The sequence below is a fragment of the Crocodylus siamensis genome, chromosome 9 (genome assembly GCF_052110815.1).
Source record: "Crocodylus siamensis isolate JL-2025a chromosome 9, ASM5211081v1, whole genome shotgun sequence".
Taxonomy (NCBI): Eukaryota; Metazoa; Chordata; order Crocodylia; family Crocodylidae; genus Crocodylus; species Crocodylus siamensis.
The window spans coordinates 39,209,340-39,231,413 of NC_143403.1; the positions used below are offsets into that span (position 1 = coordinate 39,209,340).

Genomic DNA, 22,074 nt, shown 5'->3' on the forward strand with positions numbered 1-22,074 from the left:
TCACTGCAGAGCTTGCCTCAAACCTCCAGTTTGTTCTGCCTGGCTTCGTAGCGCAGGCGTTTTCAACCATTTTTTAACAAGTATACCCCTTCTGTCTGAGAGTTTCAGCTCATGTAGCCCTTCTACATTTTTTTCTTGTTTTCAAGAGGCAGGAGGGTGCAGATGGAAGCCCTCACAGTGAGGGAGAGAGTGGGGCTGGGGCAGGGGCAGGGGCAGGAACTGCACAGCTGGGGTGGGGCACAGGACAGCTGTGAGAGGCCCGGTGGGGGTGGTGGCTCCTGCTGCTCTGCCCACCCCCAGGAAGCCATGGGGGGCATGGGGCAGGGCGGGCTGCCACCGCGGGCTGAGGTTGGGGCTGTGCTGGGCTTCTCCCAGCCAGGGCTGGGCTGTTGCTGCACTTGGGGCGGGCAGCAGCGTTGGGAAGGGGTTTATTGGGGATGGGGAGCCTGCAGCCACTCCAGAATTTGCTGTAGCTGCCAACCTCCAACTGCTGCTGCCTCCTGCCCCAAACACAGCTCAGCCCAGAGCTGCCCCAGCCCACCCTCGCCCCGCACGTAGATGCAGGGGCACACATCCCCCACTCCCGCATGGCTCAGTCTCATGCCCCACCCCAGGTAGGCAGCACCTACCCCAGCCCCACTCCCCCACCACGGGGGTCTCAATCTGCCTCCCCCACACCCCTTCGCTTATGATAGACTTACCAGCCAGACCCAGCTGTGCTCCTGGCTGCCTGCGTGCTGCACTGCAGCTGAGTGCATGCACATGGCATTTATCAGCCACATCAGTTCTACATACCCCCGACGACCTTTTTAAGTACCTCTAGGGGTACATTTACCCCTGGCTGACAACTGCTGTCCTAGCACATATGCAAAGAATCAGCGCATGCACCTTCACGGAATCAGGAGCATTACCAGATGTGTGTTGCTAGATTGTCTTTGTATGTGGGTGTGTTGATATCATAGGTGACTAGTAGGGGGGCACAGAGGGGCATATGCTCCCCCTGAGATTGGCCACTGATGCTGCTGGCTTCTGCGGGTGGTCGCCATTCGCCACCCCACTGCTGCTGGCTTCTGCAAGCAGTTGCTGCTCACTTGTCCCTCCCCCCTGCTGCTGGTGGCTTCTCTGGGCAGTCACCACTCGCCCCCACCACCGCCACTGCCAGCTTCTTTTAGTGGTCGCCACTCACCACCCCCTTCTTTCCCCGCTCCCTCCCCCCCACTGCCGGCTTCTGCGGGCAGTCGCCACTCGTCACCAACGCTGCCACCCACAACCAGTCTAGAGTTGTATTTTGAAGCACTTTTAATTTTCATGTGTGCTTCTCCCCTTCTCTGGCTTGTTACACATCTTATCCAGTGCCTCAATCTATAACCCTGGGGTCTGTCTATGGAATGGGTTGTCCCAACAAGCCCTCTATCCCCTCATTTCAAGCTTCAGAGGAGGAGCAGAAGACTTTATACAGGTCCCCTAAACAGCAAATGGAAGGAAGGGGGAGAATAGCTCTGTTCACCCAGGTGACTTGGACTGTAAATGGCTGGTAGCTAGGTATAAATCCTGCCTCACCTGGAGCAGAATGAAAAGAAGTGTTCAGGCCCCATCCTTCTCCTCCTTGTGTGCCTATTCTTGGCATCACTTATTTTCATATGGAAAGTGCTTGAATGGTTTCAGTACAATTACATCAGAGCCTCTGAAATCCTGGTGAAGTGGCACCTAATCATACCAAATATTGCATTCTGCTACTTCCAGCTGGTTTCAGGTGTCTGCTTAATCAGGGAGATAATTAAAAGGCTGATCTGAGCAATACCAGATGTCAGGGTTCTTACCCCACCCACTTTATTTTCAGCAGCATAGAAAAACTACAATAATCTTCAGCAGCAGAAGAGTCAGGGAGGCAGCTGGTGTCAGAGCCAGCTACTTGCACTAACAGGAGCCAGTTTGCAAGTAAGCTTCAATGGGAGTGCAAAGCCAGGAGTGGTGGACCAGAGCAGCCAGGGAGTTGATCATGGTGATGGCATGGGGCACTCTGCACCAAAAATGGGGAGTTCTGGAGTTCTCCAGTTTGCAGGCTTAATTCCCTCCTAGGAGAAAGCCAGTTTGCTCAGAAACGTACACATCTGTAGAGGTCACACTTTCAACACATATCCTCTGTCTCTGGGAGTAGCAGAAGTGAATCGTTCTCACGTATCTTCTTTCCCTCAGAAGTGTAAAATTTCATTGGATTTCTCCCCCAAGCATTAGGATTACTTTATCCCTCTGGATTCTTCCCCTGTTTATTGAAACAAGGCTACTAGAGGCAAGGAAGAATTATGAGCAAGAACACTATCTCAATGATGTGCAACTTGGAAGAAACTCAGAAATAGCAGGCTAGTAGTGCCTGGTCAATGCTGTGTGATGGCATGCATTGCCTTGGTACTTTCCCAGCACGGTGGGTGGAAACTACAGTATTGAGGCACTGGAGAAAACAGGTGTCTAACTGTTTGGATACTGGTAATACATCTGTCATGCCCTCCCACCCCACCCCACCCCTTCAGGGAATATAACACAGTCTATGTTGCAAAGTTACTGGATTTTTTGAGAAATTGAGCAACTTTGGCACCAAATGTCCAGCTAATTATACATAGGAAATGGAGATCCTATAGTTAAGCTTGCCTGTTAGCTTCCCTCAGCAATTTAGAACTTTCTCAAATTTCAACCATTTAGGTTAGAACTTTGTTTGATGCCTGCAGAAGGCAGCACTTTCTTCTCAAGCTTCAGAAAAATTGTCCAGTCCAGAAAATAAGGATAAAATTTAGCAAAACAGTGTCTACCAGGGGAAAAATATTGCGGTTTAGCTGAGGAAAATGTAGTGTCTACCTGTTCTAGAGCAAAGGCACCATATTTCAGTACAGGGGTTGCATAAGGTGAGGAAAGTATGCTTCCCATATCTTTGAAAAGCCACCAAAATTTGGTAAAATTGGAAGCATCTGGAAACTGTAGTTAGCACAGGATTAGTTCAGACTAGTTGGAGGATGGCAGTGAATTTCTCCAGTTTATTTGCACTGAACATGCTGTCTGTAGCTGTTTATAGACTTGGATTGATACTTGCAATGCTTATCTAAGTTTCTAAGGACTGTTTTTCCTAAAAGCAAGATGGTGTGTATATATGTCAATGCAGTGTACACTGCCTAATTTGCATAGGACTGCCATAGTCTGCATTAACTTTAATCATCATTCAGTGAGCATTAGTTAAGTCAGAGTGGAGCCAGTTTTAATTCAGACTGCAGATGTCCACGTGTATATGATTACAGCTGCAGTCCAGATTAAACCTAGAAAAACGTAACATCTATAAACGGCCTATGTGAATGTACTGTGAGAAGTGTGGTCAGTAAAACCACTGAATTTGCCAGTCATACCTTTCTCCTACAGTCGCTTCTTCCAGCAGATAAGGACACTGTGACAATAGCACTGAGAACAGGAACATTGCTTCTCCCATGTATTCTTCCTTCATTGCACTCTGACAGTTTTCACTGACATCCTGCCACACTTCTAGCTTCTTTCATTTCTTAGAGTCTCAGAACAGCAGAGACTCCCTATGCCTGGAGAAGGGTGACTGCACCCAAAAGCTTGCCAAGACGTTTTTTCCAGCTACTCAGTTGGTCTAACAAAAGATGTCACATCTACTCAAAGAACCTTGAGTGTTTCCTTCAGCACTCCAGCAGCTTGGTGAATGAGGTGGGAAAAGCTTAGCTTGGATGCAAAGTTTGTATTATAGAGCACACAGGTGAGAGTACTGAAAAAAAGATTACAGGGTCACCTCACTTTTGTCCATTCCCAAGTCCAAGTATTTGACTTTGTAACCTTTAATATTATTTTAACATAAAATTTTGATGCAATATATGTTCTTGTTGGCTTTCATTTCTCCTGTGAGTTTGTTTCCCATGTTACCCTTTTATGCTGAGCTGTATCCCTCTGAAACCTTCTGTATTTACTTCTGGAAACATAATGGTGAAACAGCTTTAGCTGCTAACCTGCTCAGACTCACCACCAGATTTGGCCACAGGCCCCTGCACAGCTGTCAGGTGTTTTCTTTTCACACGTATTGTCTGTTACATATTTCTGCTGTGTTCCTATTGTCACTTATTGATTTATCTTTGAAAAAGGTAAATCCGTAGTAGATTCGGATGGATTTCCCAGACCAGACAGGCATTATCCTCACATGTCTCCTGTTTCAGGATAGAATATAGTTCTCTGCCTGGTTGTCATTGGTCTCTCTAACCCTCTCTCCCATTGCATTTGTCTTTTTATTTATGTGTTTTTTTTCAAGAGCCACTGCTGTTCTGACATTAGATTCAGTCTTCCAAAGCCCTTTAGATATTATCTTGTGAAAAATGCCAGTCCTGCTCTTTGCCAGGATGTGTTGAGACAGAAAAATCTCCCCTGTACTTAGCTTCATCCTGTCCAGTTCATTTTTGTGATACTGCTGTCCAAGGATTGCAACATTGCAATTGACTCTCTAAGGTTGTCCTTCCTAAGCCCTAAGCCATGGGTTATCAACCGGGGGTACTTGGAAAGGCCTTAGCGCAGGGGTGAGCAAAATGCAGCCCGGGGGCCAGATGCAGCCCGCCAGGCCATTCTATCTGGCCTGCGGGGCGCCTAAAAAAATTTAGAAAATTAATATTAATCTGCCCTGGGCCACCTGTCATGCAGCCCTCGATGGCTTGCCAAAACTCAGTAAGAGGCCCTCTGCCCAAAATAATTGCCCGCCCTTGCCCTAGCAGGTGTGTGCAGGCAGACGGAGATGGAGCGCTGCCACCCACTACCCCATGCCACTGCCTCCCAGGAGCAGGGCTGGGAGGGGGGGGGGCAGCATCCGGCCACATGCCACCTTCACCCCCCCACTCACATTCCGTGTCCAGCTGCCAGGATACACTTTTTAAAAAAGGTTTAAAACCCCTTCCCTAAGCACCTAGTGATAAAGTTGGGATTGTTTACGTGTCAGTTTAGTTAAATTTTAAAGTCTTACTGATCTGTATATTTAGGAAAGGGAACACAATGGAGAAAGCAGATATCATTATAGTTAGGGTGACCATACGTCCCAGATTGGCCATGACAGTCCTGCATTTTTCCAGGGTGAAAATTGAAGCAAAAGTCCCAGATTGGTGCTACCTCACCCACACATGCCAAGGCTGGCTCCTAAGCAGCACTGCAGGTGGGGGCAGTCTGGGCTAAGCACCACTTCTGCCTGGGGTAGGGATCAGCCAGGGAAGGGGGCTAGGGCCAGGGCTCAGGCAGCTGTGTGGGGTGAGCTGGGATGGCTGCCTGCTGCTGGCAGCCTTATGCCCTACTGCTGCAATCACTGCCGAGGCCTGGGCTGCATGTGGTCGACCTAGGCAGCTTCTGGCAGCAGTGGTGAGGGAAGCATTGTGTGGCTGCACAATTCAGGAGGCACTGCATAGGAGCCAGTCTCAGCTGAGTCCAACCTCTGTGCAGTGGATGGAGCTTGGCTGTGGGCCTCTGCACTGTCCCACCCCATCCTTCCATTAGGGCTCCTGGGAGCTGTGGTGTTGGGGGGTGATGAGTTAATGGGGCTGGTCCAGTGCCCATATTGCAGCAGTGTCAATTGGTGCCAGGGAGTGAAGACCTCAGCTACAGCCAGTGCTGGGGCAAGGGGCCCTGTGCTAACTGGTTTGGTCCAGCCTGGCCATGCACTCCCAACATAGAAGTGGCCAACAGGTGCTGGGGGTGGGGGGGCATGGCAATGGCGCACTGAAGCCCTGGGCAGACTCATGTTTCTGCTGCTCTGTTGCCAGCCCCAGCCCAGCTGTGGGGAGCTGGGGTGCAGGCAGGACAGACCAGGTCAGGGAGGTTCACCCCATCCCAGATTTCTTTCAAAATTATATGGTCACTCTAATTATGATGGACTTTTGATATGTAATTTTGCAAAAAGGTAGCAAGCTCATGACTGGAGGGAACACGAACCTAACTGCTTAAAAGTATCCATTTAGTGGGGTGAAGAGTTCTGGGTGAGTTGCTCTGAAAAATGAGATGTACTGCTCCAGTGGGACCAACCTTTTTGGCAGTTGAGCGCCATTGGATTCCCTGGCCATGCCTAGTCTGCTCTGCTTTCTGCTCCTCGCCCTATCTGCTGTCCTGCCCTATCTACCACTTTGTTCCCTGCTGTCTCCTCAGTCTGCCCCATGCCCTACACACAAGCACCTGTGTCACTCATGTAAGGGTCTGACAACCCACCTGGGACCTACGGTAGCTGTGACACCCAGGCAGTGGTACCCTAGGGCTGCCTCCATGCCACCTGCACAACTGTATAGCTGAGGCAGCAGCAGGTTTTCTCTCTCCAGCCCTTTGCTCCTTTTATGATGGCTGCCAGACAGTGCTGCCATAACACAGCGTCTGGGTCTGGGTCTGGATTTGGAAGTGAGGCCCTGTAGCCTATTGCCGGTAACCTGACCTGTTCTGTCCCTTGTTACCCTTGTGGCTTACTGCTATCTTATCATGCCTCTAGCAAAATGGATGCAAACTGTGATTACAAGCGAGCTTGGTTTATTCTCAGAATGGCTTCATTATGTATTTAAATGCACCACAGACAACCCCTCTGACACTGAGGGACCTTGAGGCTGGGATGCATTGGAAGGAAGGGGAAGCTGCTAAATCAGTTCTGATAGAGATCCTGGCCCAGCAGACGAGGTAGTTGAGGGTATCCAGCAAATCCTGACTGTAGAACAGTCTCCATTAAGCAATAGCCCTTGTGACCACCAAAGATTGCAGGAGTGTAGTTCACAAATGTCTGCATGGGAAGCAGTTTTTCTCCATAGCTTCCTGTGACCCTCTGAGGGGAGAGGAGCTGACTTGCATTTGGGCACAGCTGAGCAGCCGACATCTTAGCATCTGTTTTTAACTGCGTTGCATTTTTGTTTCTGAATGGCGCTATTTTTAGCCTATTCTGTGAGGTTTCTTATGGTATTTACAAAGCTAAAATCCAAAACATCCCTGAGAAGGTTGTTGGGGGGAGACGTTCTGCAGATTCCCATGTCGCCACATCAGGTTTCACTTAGCAACATCTGTTGGTGTTGGCTCCCATGCCTGCAATAGCATATAAAGCTGGGGGAGGAAAGGGCTAGCTAGTCAGTCAGGTGTGAGCCAGAGGGGATTCTTCCCTCAGTTGAGGTGAAAATAGGGTGACCACCAGCCCCTAATTGGGTGGGACAGTCCCAGAATGGGAACCTCAAGTCCCAATCTCGGGCTGCGTGATTGTGGGACAGCATTTGTTCTGGATTTGTGGTGTCATACAGGGATCCGTGTTTTCCATTCCCAAGGGAAAACTGCAGGAAATGGTGGGTTTCCCCTTGCAGGCTGGCAGTGTTCCAGCCTGCAAGGTGCTGCTTAGGGCTGCTAGGAGCAGGAAGCAGGGAGGGCACCACGTGCATGTATGTGTGTGCACAGATGCACGTGGCTGGGAATACAGCCAGGCAGCATGTAGAGCAGCCTTCTGCAGGTAAGTCCGGAGGGGGAGGGGGCATAAGGGGTGTGGCGGGGGGACAGACTGAGGTCCCCATAGTGAGGAAGGGAGTGGGGCTGGGGTTGCTGCCTAGCCAAGGTGGTGCATGGGGCCTGGGGCATGCCGTGGCATGGGGGTGCACATGCACCCCTAGACTTGTGCATGGGGAAGGAGGTGTGCTGCCTGCAGTGAGCTCAGGGCTCCCTGCCCTGCTGCCTTCACCCTGGGAGCTCTGTTGTCATGGCGAGGTACCCCTGCCCACCTGCCAGCAGTCTGGATGGCTCCAGCAGCAGCATGGAGTTGTGCCCCCAATGCTGCTGGGTGAGCAGGGAGCACATAACCGGCACAAGGCTCCCAGGGGAAAGCCAGCATGGCAAGCAGCCACAAGCCTGCAGTGGGCAGACTGCATGTGTCCCCACTCTGCTCTGGCCATGCCGTCAGTGAGGGGGTAAGGGGAGGGAAGAAAGGCAGGCATGTGTCCTGCCCTGTCCATTTTGAAAAGTTGGTCACCCTAGGTGAAAACATGAGGCACTTAAGAAAGTTAGAAAGATACAGTGCTTAGGGTGTTGGCCTAGGGCTGGGTTAAGCTTCATGATTTGCCACACCCTTTCTTTGTGACCCTGGGATGAGAGAAAACAGTACCTTTGTGATATGGTTCCCCATCTTGAAACAGGAATAATACCCATAAGGCAGGAAAGAATATTGTAGAGATAAAGTAGTGGCAAGCAAAGTCCAGGAAAGATTGGGCCAATGCTGACTCCATCTCCCAGCAGTCCCTGCCTGCATTGCTGTAGCCAGTTTCCATGGAGACGCCAGCAGCAGCGTCATGACAGTGCAGGGCAGGGCTCCACGGAGACCAGCCCCAGCAGTGCTGTCAGAGTGTGCAGCTGGGCGGGGAGCTGCTCTGGGGCTGGGATCTTGCAGCAGGGACAGCGTGGTCTGGAGCTGGGGCAGAACTGCAATCCACTGCCTGCATGCCAAGGGCCAGTCTCCATGGAGATCCTTGCCCCCTGCTGTCATGGCCCCACTGCTGCTGGGAAATGGAGTCTGGCCACTGGCCAGATCCGCCATTTTGCCCACCCCTGAGATGAGGGCATTAAAACTGGGATTCAGTTGCTACAGCGATAGAGAAACCATAGATGTTCCTAAACAGATTCTGTTCTTTTGAATGTCCTGTGCCCATCAGCATTGCAAACCAGCGCCTTACAAAATTGTATCCACCTCTGTATACAGACCTTTGTGCTCCCTTCTCTTACAATAAGAGAAGTCTCAGGAGCTTCACTTGATCCCATCCAGGTAGATATCTCCTCATCTCCCTCTCAGAACAGACTTGCAGTTCTGGCATTATAAAGCACACAGTGTCTCCAGGCCTCATTAGGTTTTCAAACCTCGGTAAATTTTAAGTGATGGTAGCAACTTCAATTCTAGTTTGTTTAAAAAAAAAAGTTGCATTTCACACTCTGCATCTCTGATTTCCCCTCGCTGCTGTTGTGCTTTTATAAGGACCCTCTTGTCTTTCTCCTGTGTTCTGTAAAAATGCCTGCACGTATGGAAAAAGTGACTGGCTCTGTGGCATACCTGTGAAACTGTCTAGATACGAAACTGTCAAAAGCATTAAACTGGGGAAAAAATTACTTTTTTTGTCACCTTTCAGCCCTAGTCTAACTGTACCAATCTCATTAACAGCTAAGTCATTTTAGTTAAACCATTGTAAATGTCCAAGTGGACTTCAAGCCTGGCATATGTAGATTTAGTTTAATTTAACCTTTAAAATTGATTCTTCATTAAACCTTTTTTTAGGTGTGATTTAAATCAACTGAAAAGAGCCTGCCCCTGTTCTTAAATTAGTTTTAAACAGACTGGTTAAATCAACCCAATTGCATATGTAGACAAGGGTTCTGTTGCAGTGAATTTAAGCAGTATTTGGAAATATGTATAAACTCTCCCTTCTATATCAGTTTTCTTTTTGAGCCTCTTCAAAAGCGATCTGGGGGCTTTTCTTTTGTCATGGTCACTACCTAGGCTGTTCAGTCCATCAAGTGATCTGATTGCTTGAATACTCCAGCTTGCTATATTCTACATCTATATCTTTATAGATATAGAGTATAGCATATATGGGCTTTAATATAGATTCCTAATTGCCTTTCTCTTTTGATTTATAAAGTGCCCTTGTAAGTAACTGGAGCATATCAGTTTCACAAGCCAAAGCGTGTAGTTTGCATTGCCCAAGCAGTAAGAGTGGGGTTTTTTTGTTTGGTTGTTTTGTTTTTGTTTTTGGTTGTTTTGGGGTTCTTCTGGTGGGGAGTGTTAATTCCAGGGGGAAAAAACAAACAGGTGACCAAGCACTGAAATGCATGGAGGGGTCTAAGAGCAACTAGAAACTAAGGGGAAAGCTTGGTCTAGTGGTACAAAGTTGTGCATTACACTCCCAGCTGTCTTGCAGACCCAGTGTGACCACTGGCAGTGCAAGCCCCATATCAGATGTGGGGATAATGTTTATCCAATGCCTTGGAGGTGCTGAGGCTTGACTCCTTACAGTATTTAGAAAATGCTTTGGAGAAGCTCTACCCAGTGAGAGGCTGGTATAAGAGACAGCTGTTGCAAGAGTTCCCTAAAGACTTGAACTCTTCCCCACACCTCATACCTTTCTCCAGTGCCATTTCTCCCAGCTGTCACAGGCAGATAAGAAGGAAGAGGAACTATGTTAACCTGATTTTTCCCTTTTGCTATGATCGTTGTAGTGGGATTGGCACTTTAAGCGTAAAATGAGTTGATTTTACATTTCATGAACAGTGTCTTGTAAATTGAACTCTGAGACTCATCTAAGCTGAGTTTCTCCGTACACTTTCTGGAACAGCTAAGACTGTATTTGTGTCCTGCAGCTCTGAGCAGCAAGTTTTAACTCAGCACAATTCAGGTCTTGGCAAGCTCTCTCCTTTGTGAAAAGGTACAACTTTTGGAGACTCTACTGTTTGTACAGTAGAGGAGTTGTATCTCCCATCCTCTGTTTCTGCCTCCCCACCATCAGGACTTAACATTGTCAGCACTGTTAAGGTTACTTCTGATCATGACAACCTTCAGAGCTGTAGCTTGCCTTCTCTGGCATGGAACTTCCTCATCTCAGGTAGAGTGCAGAGGTGAATTGATCGTCTGATGAAAGCTGTCCCCAGCCGGCTTCCAGCCAAACTTTTGACAGGAATGTGTTGAAGAACAGATTCTGCATTCATGCTAGATGCCCATGCTGCTATGGGCCAAGACAGTGTATTAAGTGGCCATTGGCTCTTATCGACACTGATGTCTGCAGTTCTCGTGAGCAGAAAACATTCTTCATGCGGCATCCTCAGTTCGGCCAAAAAGCAGCAGAATGCTCACGTTCCTTGTCGGCATCACTATCAGTATGTTAGCAGCCGATCTGGCAGGTTACAAATCTGCAAAGTCTTTCTTAAAAAATAGTGTAAACTTAAATTAATTAATCCACAGTTTTCTTAACACCTCTTTCTGCCTGTCTCTTGCTGCTTCATATAAATACTTGCATGCTGATCCTAAGATTTTATTGCAATGCAGTGTGCAAGCACACTATTGAGGCATAAGCTAAGTGGGAAGCCACAGAGCCATAGCAAGAGAAGCTTTGAGACCATCATATGAGATTGGAGGGACTGCATGGGTAGTGAAAGGTCTGTGAAACGCTTGATAGTGCATTCTTGTGAACTCTCCTATGGTGGACAGATACCTTCATGAAGATGAGATGACCACAAAGTGGGCAGCTTTGCAAGAGAAATGTTTTGGAGAAAGCATAACACTACTGTCATTGTCTTGTCACCCTTAAGCGCAACAAGGCAGGCTGGAGAGGGGACTGGGTTGCAAATAACAGTGTATTGAAAGAAATAAGCAGCTACTAGCAAGAACCCAGTTGGTTAACTTGGGTGGTAATGTTTGGAAGAGATCATTAGCTAGGGACATTTTACGATCTAGGAAGGTTCCATAAAACTTGAATCTTGGGATTCCATTACATGGGAAAGGGAAAGGCCAACTGAATGCAGTACTATAACCTGGCATGAATGAGCAGGGCATCAGCCCCAGGTTCTAACTTAGGAGGGGGCTCCAGAATGGCACTGCACCGCTGTGGAGTCTGCACCCTGGGAGCAAAAACAACCTCACCACACTGCTGCTGTGGAAGCAGCAACTGGGGCATGTAGACCATGTGGCCATAACATTTGAGTCCCCAAAGTAGAGTAAGACTGCCATCCTATCCACCTCACTGCCCTCAGCATCATCTAACTCCCCCTGCCCTGCCCTGTCTCCGCCCCCTGACTAGCCCCAGGGTTTGCCCAGGGCACAATCCCTGCTTGTTAGGCTTCTGACTGAATTTGAAAATCTATGAAACTTAATTATGAGTGGTTCTCTATGTACAGAACTTCTAAAATGCCTGCCTGAAAACCTTATAAAGCTTCCCTGACCATAATATTCAGCTACCTTGGACAGGTTGCTGCAAGTAAAACAAGAAAAGAGATGAGAACTCTGAATTATAGTTTTCCCAACTTTAAGTCCTGCACAGAGTAATAGCAGAGACTAAGGGAGTGCTTACTGAGGAAAGCAGAGATTCAGCAATGCTATACCCCAGTAAGCTCAGGGTATACTCAGAAAATGGTCCTTTGGGACACAATTAACTATACATCTACTAGGTAAGCAAGGAAAAATTAGGTCTATTGTAGAAATGAGATGGAAAGCTGCCTAAAGTTTTCCTTTGCTCCAAACCTTTGCCTGTTCTTATTTCTTCCTCTGTCTAAAAGGAGGCAAGGCTGAAGCTAGCCTTTTCATAAATCTGGATGTAGTCTAGATCTGCTGAAAGTCTGGCTTTGTGAATAAAAGAAGAGTTATGGATAAGTACATAGTAAAGTAGTAAATTACTTTGCTAGCTGACATCAGGTTATGGTCGGGGATTTTTCCACCTTCCTATCTCATTATCAAACTGGGAGGCAATTTCTTCTTCTTTGTCTCCCTTCTCCCCACCCCATGGATTTCTACAACAGTAGAGCACTCTTGACAGTATCAGTTTCACAGGACTTCTTCAGTTCTCCAACCATCCTAGAGACACATGAGCACCAACCAACATGTGTGCTGGCCTTTCATCCTTGCGGTGCTGGCATACCACTGCAATTTGAATGGGAAAAATGAGTATATATTTAGATCCCAGTGGCACCACAAAATATGCATGAATGCCACTCTGGGTAAGGATTCTTCCTTCCATATATAGGACTGTTTTGGAGGAAGATTCTGGTGAGACGCTGGGAAGGAATTTTACCTTCTTTTGGTATAGTCAACTCCCAGGCTCTGGTAGACCTGTCTTCAGCAACCAAGGTAGTGACTAGTTGCATGCTTCCCAAATCCCCAAATTTACACACAGAAACCCCCCCGAACATCCAAAGGCTACTTACTCTCTGTCTTTGCTTCCTGATGCTCCAGTAGACAAGAGTAGACAAGTAAGGGTATTTTTCAACTTAAAACAGTTACTTTGGGAGGTCACTTGAGATGGCAGAGATGGAAGGAGGGTGATATGTTATGTTGTGAAAAATTCTGTAGAAGTGGATTCCACCTGCCCCCATCCCCCAACATCTCTCAGAGGTAACAAGAAGACCTCTGCAGTTGTGAGAAGCCATGCATAGCAGGTAGAGAAGCAGAGTTCCGCAACCAGCTTAGCTGTGAAAGAAAATTAAAGCAGCTGGGATAAGCTTATGAAGGGATACAGAAAGAGGGCTTCTGGCTTCCCAGTTACAGAGTACAGTGTGTCAGGTTATACCTGTTGTCCCCAGGTAACAGCGCAAAATGGAGGATATTTGCCACATGGGACCAGGAAGGAATTTTTTTCTGTCTTGTTGCTACACATGTCAGGGTTTTGAGGGGGTTTTTTGTTCTGTTTTTTTGTCTTCCCTAGAAGTATTGGGTATTTGCTGCAGTCAAGGCTAGGGACTTTGACTAAGGCATGTCATTGCTCTTGACGGGACTAAAACCCAGAGGTTCCTGTTTAGGGGGTGTTGCCCTGCTGCTCAGGGTCAGACCAATTTTCCACATTTGGGGTCAGGAAGAAACTTTACCCCACAGTCAGACTGGCATAGACTGTGGCCGTTTGTCTTGTACTGCAGCAAGGGGGACATGTTCGTCTTCCTTGAATCTCTTGAGTGTATTTAACTACCCTTGCGGTAATAGGACATTGATGGTGTCCTTGTCCCCTGCTTTATCTGTAGCAGATTGAGGGTGTACTTAGTGTTTTCTGGCCTATATGTCCTGTAGTTGTGTGACAGAATTGCTTGTGTAGTTTTAGTGATAGGTGAGATGACCACTTTGTATGGGACGGTTTGGATAGGGATATTCTTACCTTGAGCAGGGGGTTGGACTAGAATGTTGATGACCTCCCAAGATCCTTTTCAGCCCTGCTGTTCTGATTCTATGAAGGATAGGTTTCCCATACCTACTTGTTTGGTCTCTAGAGCTAATCAGTTCCAGAGTCTGAGAAGAGCACAATCCTCATGGTCATGACTCAAGCAGTATTTCCATCCCCAAGGAGGTCATACTGATAGATCTAAGGTTTGATCTGGGCAATTGTGGCTCTGAGGCTAATGATTTTGATAATGGAGTATCAGAAGAGAAGGTCCTGTCTTACTGGGTTCTTCTGGGGTTTCTCACAGGGTCTGATTTTATCCTATTATAATAAAGTCTTTCTAGAACAGCACACGGAAGCTTTACATTATCACAGTAAATCAGCTAGTGGGGACACTGGAAACAGGATCAAGACTTTAATTGGATCTGATAATGGGCAACTATTCGGTTCATTCTGTAGATTCAACAGGATTTTAAAGAGGAGTTGTTATGTGTGATATCATCTGGCATGTTTCTATTTTGACTGTCCTGTGAACAATGCTGAACAGCTGTAATGGTTATATGTAGGATATGGATATATTTTGGCTCTGGCTAATCTTGCCTTTGAACAAATGCACCTTTGTTTTGGAATATGTTGTCTCAGCAATCTAGTATTTTTGTCTGGATCATCTTACCTGCAGCTGAGGAAATATAGCACTGACATTAACACTAGCTTCTAGAATATGGCTGTTGAAGGTTAAGAACATGTGCTCAGATTTCAGCCACATAAAAGAATTCAGCACCCAAATGCCACTGAAATTCAATGACAACGGGTGCCCGACTTTGGAGATTTTGAAGCTCTTGGGTACTGGTCTCAATTCATTTGGCCCCGTATGTTGTTTTTTTTTCCTGTTAGATATTAAACAAACTCTAGGTATCTGGTGCCAATCTGCTGAAGTACTAAGATTGTTGTAGCTCTCTGGGACTGATTCAGTTATGGGCTGCCTCCATTCCGAAGTCTGGTGTAGACATGCATGAAGTTATGGATGCTTGTTCTCTTTCATTAAACTTCTGTTTCTTTAAAATACCAGGCAAGCTTCTTTGGGTAGATGTGATCTCTTTTATCAGACCAACTAAGTATTTGGAAAAAAGTTACTTGCAAGCTTTCGGGCACAAGCACCCTTCTTCAGGCATAGGAAATCTGTGCTGTTATGAGATCTCCAAGGAATGAAATAAGCTAAAGATTGGTCTGTTACAAGTTATCACACCTACTCAAAGAAGCTTGCCTACCTATGTCCTTAGACCAACATGCCTACAACCAAAAACCCTTCTTTAAAATGTCCATTTCAGCCATTGGCTTTGATCTAGTATTTTAGTAATTAAATAGTCTCCCCTGAAGTTCCATCACGTAAAAGCAGTCTTTATCCGACAACTTCCCTGAGCTTCAGACATTGAAGCTTTTGTTTCTGGCTTGATATTTTCTTACACTGCCTGAAGATCCTAAACTAGGAAATGCATTTTTCATGCCTCGCCAGCTAACTGGTATGCTGACACCTTTACAGGCAAGGTTCAATTAACATGCAAATCTTCCCTGAAGTTATCACTTGCCTTGTGGTGAGATTGCTATGTAAATTGAGGCTTCCAGTTGCCTTACAAGTGTGTAAAATAGCTCTTAACTGTGCATGGCTGTAAGGTGATACTGCACAACAGCCATAACTTGATTATAATTATTAGTGTTGCAGTAGCCCTAGAGAGCTGAACAGAGCCTGGGCTCCCATAGCATTAGGCAGTGAGAACACATAGTAAGAGATGGGACCAGCTCCAAGAGTGTACAGTCTCAAAGGCTGGGAGGGGAATATGGAGGCAAAGCAATTAAACGTCTAGCCTAAGGTCAAGAACGGAGTCTGGACAGAGCCTAGGGGCTTGTCTCTTTGGAGCAGCTAATGGCACGAAGTTGGGATGTAAATTTTCAGTACGTTAGCTGCTTTGGCCTAACTTGCTGTGCACAGTGCATGTGTAGGTTTTGCCTACATTGCATAAACCTGCAGTGTGTATCAAGTATCATGTGGGAGTTAGTGCAGAGAAACCAGTGGACTTCTCCGTTACACCCTAACTTACTCCATACCAGCTTCCCCAACAGACAAGCCTTTAGGTCTCTTGAATATTCTGTCCCCAAGGCCATGTTTCTTCTACACTGACCCTGTAATATGAACCAGTGACTACTGAATGATAGTGCCTTTCTAATAACTAAAGGTTAATGGCATCTCTGAGCCTAGCAGCCCTGTGGGCTAGCATGGTAAAGGCAGGCCAGTTTCTATAGCCAGTGGTTTACAAAGGGTGTGATATGGCTTGTGTTGCATCTACTTTTTGATTCCTCAGACTCAATGATCAAGTACCATTTACAGTTGAATTAACCTTTAGCACAAGCCGAGAGCAAGGCCCAAACTCCTATTTCAAGAGCAGTAACAAAATGCCTTGCCTACTTTACCCTCCCTGCCCTCCCCACATCCTCTGATACAAATTTCCCTGAAACCTGACTGGTCTCTAAACATATTCCCTTGAAAGAAGAATGTGGAAAAGTCCTTAGTAAGGTGTCATGTGAGTCAGCATTCAAGCCCAACAAAATGCTGTGAGCAGTTATGTTTTGCAATCATCAGACTCTGCTACTTGAACTGTGTTCACCAGTGCAAAGCCTCAGGCTGGTCTGTGGTGGCATGAAATGCTTCCTGGAGGAGAATGTACAGGGCCAGAATTGGCGGAACAAAGAGTATCTTCTTTCTCGGTAGGTTACTGTGCTATTAGCTTCTTTGGCAACAGTCCTTCAGCCCTATTCTGTCCTTCTCCTTTCTTTGGTGGGAGCAGAGTGAAGAAGCAGTAGTCCCAAAAAGAAAATGTGAATCAGCCTAGTGAGTTTGGAAGATAAGTTGGAGCTCTTTGAAGGAGATGAACACTCATGTCTTACTGTATTCACAGCTCATGACAAATCTGGGCTTTCTACTGACATTATCATGGTTCCAGGGTGCTGCATTCAGCATCTGGGTGCATGCCTCTGTGTTTCCCCTTGGGGCCTTTTACTTTCCTGGAGTGGAATCCTAACATTCCTCTGTTAAATGTGTCCCTGGACCACAGCAGCCTTTGTATGTGGTGGGTTTACCTAACAGGTTTGACTAGGCTTGGTACCTGCAGTTCGTCACTTCAGTGATGGATAGTGACTCCAAAGGGCCACTGTTTTAAAACAAAGTACTGTTTAATCTTACCAAAAGGAATTAAGAGAAAAGGGTTTAAGAACAGCTTGTATGCAGAATTCTTACTAAAAGCCTTGCTGGGCCTTTGCAGAAACCAGAAGCAGGGTTGACTTATTGGAGATACAGCAGCACCTGATGAGTTCACCTTTATGTCCCAAAGAGACTGAAGAGTTACTTTTTAATCCGGTTCAAGTCCTTTGTACTTGATCCTGGCCATCCCAGTTCAGTTGGCTCAGCAAGGCGTTAAGGGAAAGCTGGTGAATATCAGGCCCCTCTTGTTTTTTTCTGGGTGCACTTCCCTGACAGTACTGATTAGGGTGGCCATTGGTCCTGTTTTATACTGGACCGTCCAGCTTTTGTACTTTGTCCCCTGTCCATTTCTAAAATGAGGAACAGACAGCAAAAAGTCCTGTTTTTTAGTTCATTGGTGGAAATGTGTGTCAGTCATTTATCCTTGTGATCCTGTTGGCTGTGCCTAGATGTAGGGTGGTGCACAGCCAGAAGGAGCAGGTTCCAAGCCAGCCAGGGAGAGAAGGAGGGAACCATTTTATGGTGCCTTGCTGCCGATTTGGGTGAGGATGCAGCAATGGCCACCCTAGTCCTTAGGTTGTGCAAATTCACATATTGTGCTAATTCACTAAGTAACATGGTAACTTGCTCAAGGTGCAGTATCCCAAGAATTATAATCAGCAGCTCAAAATCCATCAGTTTTTTACCACTCACCTTGTATTTTCCATTCTGTCCCTTTAGGCTCCCACATATAGTGTATTTGAAAGCTGATGCTATAGAAATTAGTTTTAAAAAAAATTGTGACCACTCAGGATCTCTGCAGCCTCTTGACTGTATAAATCTACTCTTAAGTACTAGTATTGGTGCTGTCAAATGAAATTAGGTCTGTTGAGAAAACAAGGAGATTATGCATGAATGTCATCCATACAGGGAGGCAAAACTTTGCATGTACATACATACACTTGTGTATGCTGAGACATGGAATATTGGAATTTTTAAATTTAGGTTGTTGTCAAGTAGCTTTAATTTTTAATTCAACATGGTTTTGCTCTGTTCTTTGTTTTAAAGAATGTGGAGTTGATGATTTAAGGGGTGGAACTGGGACCTTGAATTTTTTCCCCCCGCTGTTACTATTGAACAAACTAGTTAATATTCCTTCTTTCTATTCCCTTCCACAGTAGTGAATTAAAAGGGACCCAGTGGACTAGGAGATATGAAATAGGAGAGGCCTTTTGAACAGTGTCTTCTGTTCTAGCCACCTCCCTCTGCTCTTCTTATGGTGGTTTTAGCCATAGCTAGCTGCCTACCTTGTCTCAGTTTCTCAGTGGCTCTCAACCTTTCTGGTCTTAAGGCACCCCTCCATATCACTGATGAATTGAGTGGCACCCAATTTCAAAAACAAATTAATATATGCCAGTGCTTACCTCCTTGCAGAGGAGATGTGCTATGGAAGTGGGGGATCAGCCAGGCAGGGGCAATGCTGAGCCTGCACCTATCTGCTTATCTCCCCATACCTCCCAGGCACCCATTAAAGGACTTGGAGGCACCCCAGGGTGCCATGGCATCCTGGTTGAGAGTTACTGCATTATATTATACCTTTAAAATGCCCTACCATGCTAAGACTGCCACTGTCCCTTCCCCACCCTGACAGGCTAATTCTGTAAGACTTGACCTATGATGTGTATACAAACTTTCAATTCAGGCAGGTAATATTTGTGTAACTATGTTTTCCTCCTTTTCTTCCCACCTTGCAGGTACTAAAGGCATGGAATGTTCTCCTTCCACACCCACCATGAACTCCTACTTCTACAAATTCATGATCAATCTGCTCAAGAGATTTAGCAGTGAGCGGAAACTACTGGAGACAAGGGGAGCTTTCATCATCAGGTCAGAGCGCTACCTTCCTCCCACTTATTTGTTGTGGCTTCTTCCATCTCTCTAAGACCCTGAAATGTGCTTTCTTCCCAAATGGTGAATATGAAGAAGTGGCATATTAGCTTAACACTTTCCTGGCTCATGGGTTGGACTATTGGTGACTAAAGACCTCTCTTAGAACCGCTGTTGTTTGTCAGTATTTAGGTGGATGTGTTCAGAGCAAGTGGATTCAATTTTCCTATTGAAACACCACAATTTTGCTCCTTTGTCAGAGGTTAACTATTTCCCTGTTAAACACTCTCTCTTCAGATTCCATTTTGCAGAGAAACAAACTAACCATGTGAAACATGAAACCAAGCTTTCTATGAGCATGTAGTCCACTGGGCCCTCATTTTGCTAGTGCAGGTTGCATCATGTTGTATTGTCTTGTGTGTACGTGTTGGTGTCCTTTTCAGAGCCTTTTTTATGAAATATGTGCACTCATCTGAATTCCAACAGTCAGCATCTTTAGGCAAGGCTGATCACTTCAAGGAAATGCTTTTAATGTGTAAGGACAACAGTGGTGGAGTCAGTGTTCCTGTCTCATTCATTGGCTTTAAGCTTTTTTCCAAGGAGCTGAAATTAAGTGGCATATGCTAGAAAAACATGTTTTGTGACAGCTGGCATAATGTAATCTTTTAACACAATGAAAAGTAGGGCAGGGGAAGCAAATTCCTCTGCTTTCACTCAGGAATAATTGTCTTAAAGGTCAAAGGCAACAAGGTGCATTACAGAGGGGGAGGGATTCTTCCCTGACCTCCTTAAGAAGGTTCTATCAAAGCGTGTGCTGAAATGCAACAGAAACATTAACTCCCTGTTGGGGAGGGGGAGAAATATAATCTCCCTGGCTCTGTATAAACAAATTCATCTGCAAAGAGTGTAGAGATCAGAAGTTTACCCTCGAGTTAAGAGAGGTTGTGTGGTGTGCTATGGCCTCATCAGCTTCTGTAAACTCTTAAGTGCCTAAAAGGAAGTTTCTGTTCCTTATTTGTGAAGACAGCTTTTCAAGTGTGACAGTGGCATCTCCCTGGTCTGCCTGAGTCTACATGCAGCCTGAGATAGCTCAAAGTGGTAAGGTGCCTAATTCATCTCAGTGGGAGGGTAATGTTAATTTGTTAAACTGTCTTTTGATTTCTGTGTTAAAAATATCTGCCGAAACAATTAGTAGTGAACCATCCATGTACTTTGAGCAGGTGGGCTGGACCTTGATTTGGTGATCGAGCATGTTCTGTCCCATTTTTTTCTTCATTGGAGATGGGTGGGTTTTTTTTTTCCACCCCTTCCAGGAGCTCTTGTTCTCCTTTACATGACTTGCCAATTCAAACAAGACATCTTTGATGTCAGTTTTCCCAACTAGTCTTGGTTATTATGTGTTAATGGCATTCTCCTGTAGAAGTTTAATACATTAGGTTTTAATTATGTGGGAATCTTAAAAACAGCAAGCACTTCATCATTAAAATATTCCCATTCTCAGTGCTTCCTCTCTTCTTTCTTCAGCACAACAGAAACGAGTCCACAGTACGAACTGCGTAGAATTGTCTGGAGAGAAATGGCCGTGTTTCTCTTGAAAGGGACGGGGCAAGTTCACAGAACAGGAGAGAACAATTCCTGGCTCTGACCTTAGCTTTGAGCTCGTATAGTTCTGGGTTAAATATTTCTGCAGTCATCTCTTCTGTCCGCATGGTGAATATGTTTTGGGTACAAAGACTTCCAGGCTTGCTGTGCTATTTCCCAGGATACAACAAGAGCTGTAATTGTGCTGGTTCATGGCAGTTCATCGAGCAAGAACATTTTCATGGTGGCTGTCCAGAATTCTTGCTTTCTATTGCCCTTATGACTGCAAGGAAAATGATCATAATGTGATCTTGTGTAACTGATTCAGTGGCATCTCCCTGTGTCTGCAAATAGCATGGTACAGTGGCTCTGAGAGCCATGAATTGCTCAAATAGATGCAGTGGGAATTAAGTGTGAAGTTTAACAAAGATGCTTAAAATGCCAATTCTGACTTCCCCTGCTTATTTAAAGAAAGTGAGAAGGGGTTAGGATAATAGAGAGCATTTTTAGGACTTTTAGTGGGGTTGGATGTAGGGGGTAGGGCAGGGGGAATGCTTGATCTGTTTTCACAGAGAACCATTAAAGATGGAGTCTTCATGATGTTGTTTAGTTGCAGTTTAGATTAGAACTGTGCATCTTTTCCCCTGTTGTAGTTTCACACCATCCCTTAGCAACTGTGGCTTCTCTGCATGGAGTGCTAGCCACCTGGAGAGGCAGGGCTTGTTCTGGGAGTTAAGGCAGGACAGTAAGCCAATCTAAAGTTTGCTGTTGGAGCGTGTTCTAGGCTTTTGGTGTGCAACCATTCCACAGTCACCGAAGTTCAACAGTTTCTCTTCCTTGTTAGTGGGGTCTGGCTGGGTTCTTTGGAGCACAAAGGGAATGCTTAATAAAAGGTTCTCAAATGTGTACCAATTGAGGGTTCCCTCAGATACAGTCTTTATTCTTCCTTCTACCTGCTCCACAACCGACTTCATTGTTTTCCAGCCACCTGCAGCCCCAGGAACACCTTAAGACTGTATGGGTATCAGTCAGTTACTGTGTATTTTGGGGAAAAGTAAATGAAAACAAAATTGTTAAACTGAAAGGAATGTTTCCATCCAAAGAAATAATATGAGATGGAAATGAAATGTGGGATAGGGTTTTTTAAAAGCACAAAGCAGCAATTTTTGCTGTAACTTTGCCAGCTGAGTCTAGAATTGGGCAAAAGGAGGCAGTCCAAAGGGTCAGCCGGAGAGTGCCAAGTGATGTTAGGAATGATCATGGTTTATTTTCCAATCCCTGCCTGGGGCTCAGTAATGTCTGTTTGTAGTTGATTATTATAATATAGACTTTCATCCCACTGCAAAGTCTTCACATACCAAGGAGAAGGAAGGTACGCTGTGTGCTTGAGCTTCAGGCAAATGCAATTATAAAATAAGCCCACAGAGTGGGAGACGCATCCCTTTTCATGTCACGAGTGCAAAGTATCTTTGGCAATACAATCTGTAGAGAGATGTTGACCTTTATTCC

The 22,074-nt window shown here is 45.9% G+C and overlaps 1 protein-coding gene across 2 annotated transcripts in view; it reads left to right on the plus strand.

The window, feature by feature from the left end:
- Window positions 1-22,074, plus strand: part of VAC14 (VAC14 component of PIKFYVE complex) — a 199,312-nt gene that overhangs the window by 95,044 nt on the left and 82,194 nt on the right. For both annotated transcript variants that reach the window (XM_090063857.1, XM_090063855.1), the window contains exon 14: window positions 18,852-18,984. In XM_090063857.1, coding sequence (XP_089919983.1) covers window positions 18,852-18,984 — 133 coding nt within the window. The remainder of the gene's footprint in view (window positions 1-18,851; window positions 18,985-22,074) is intronic.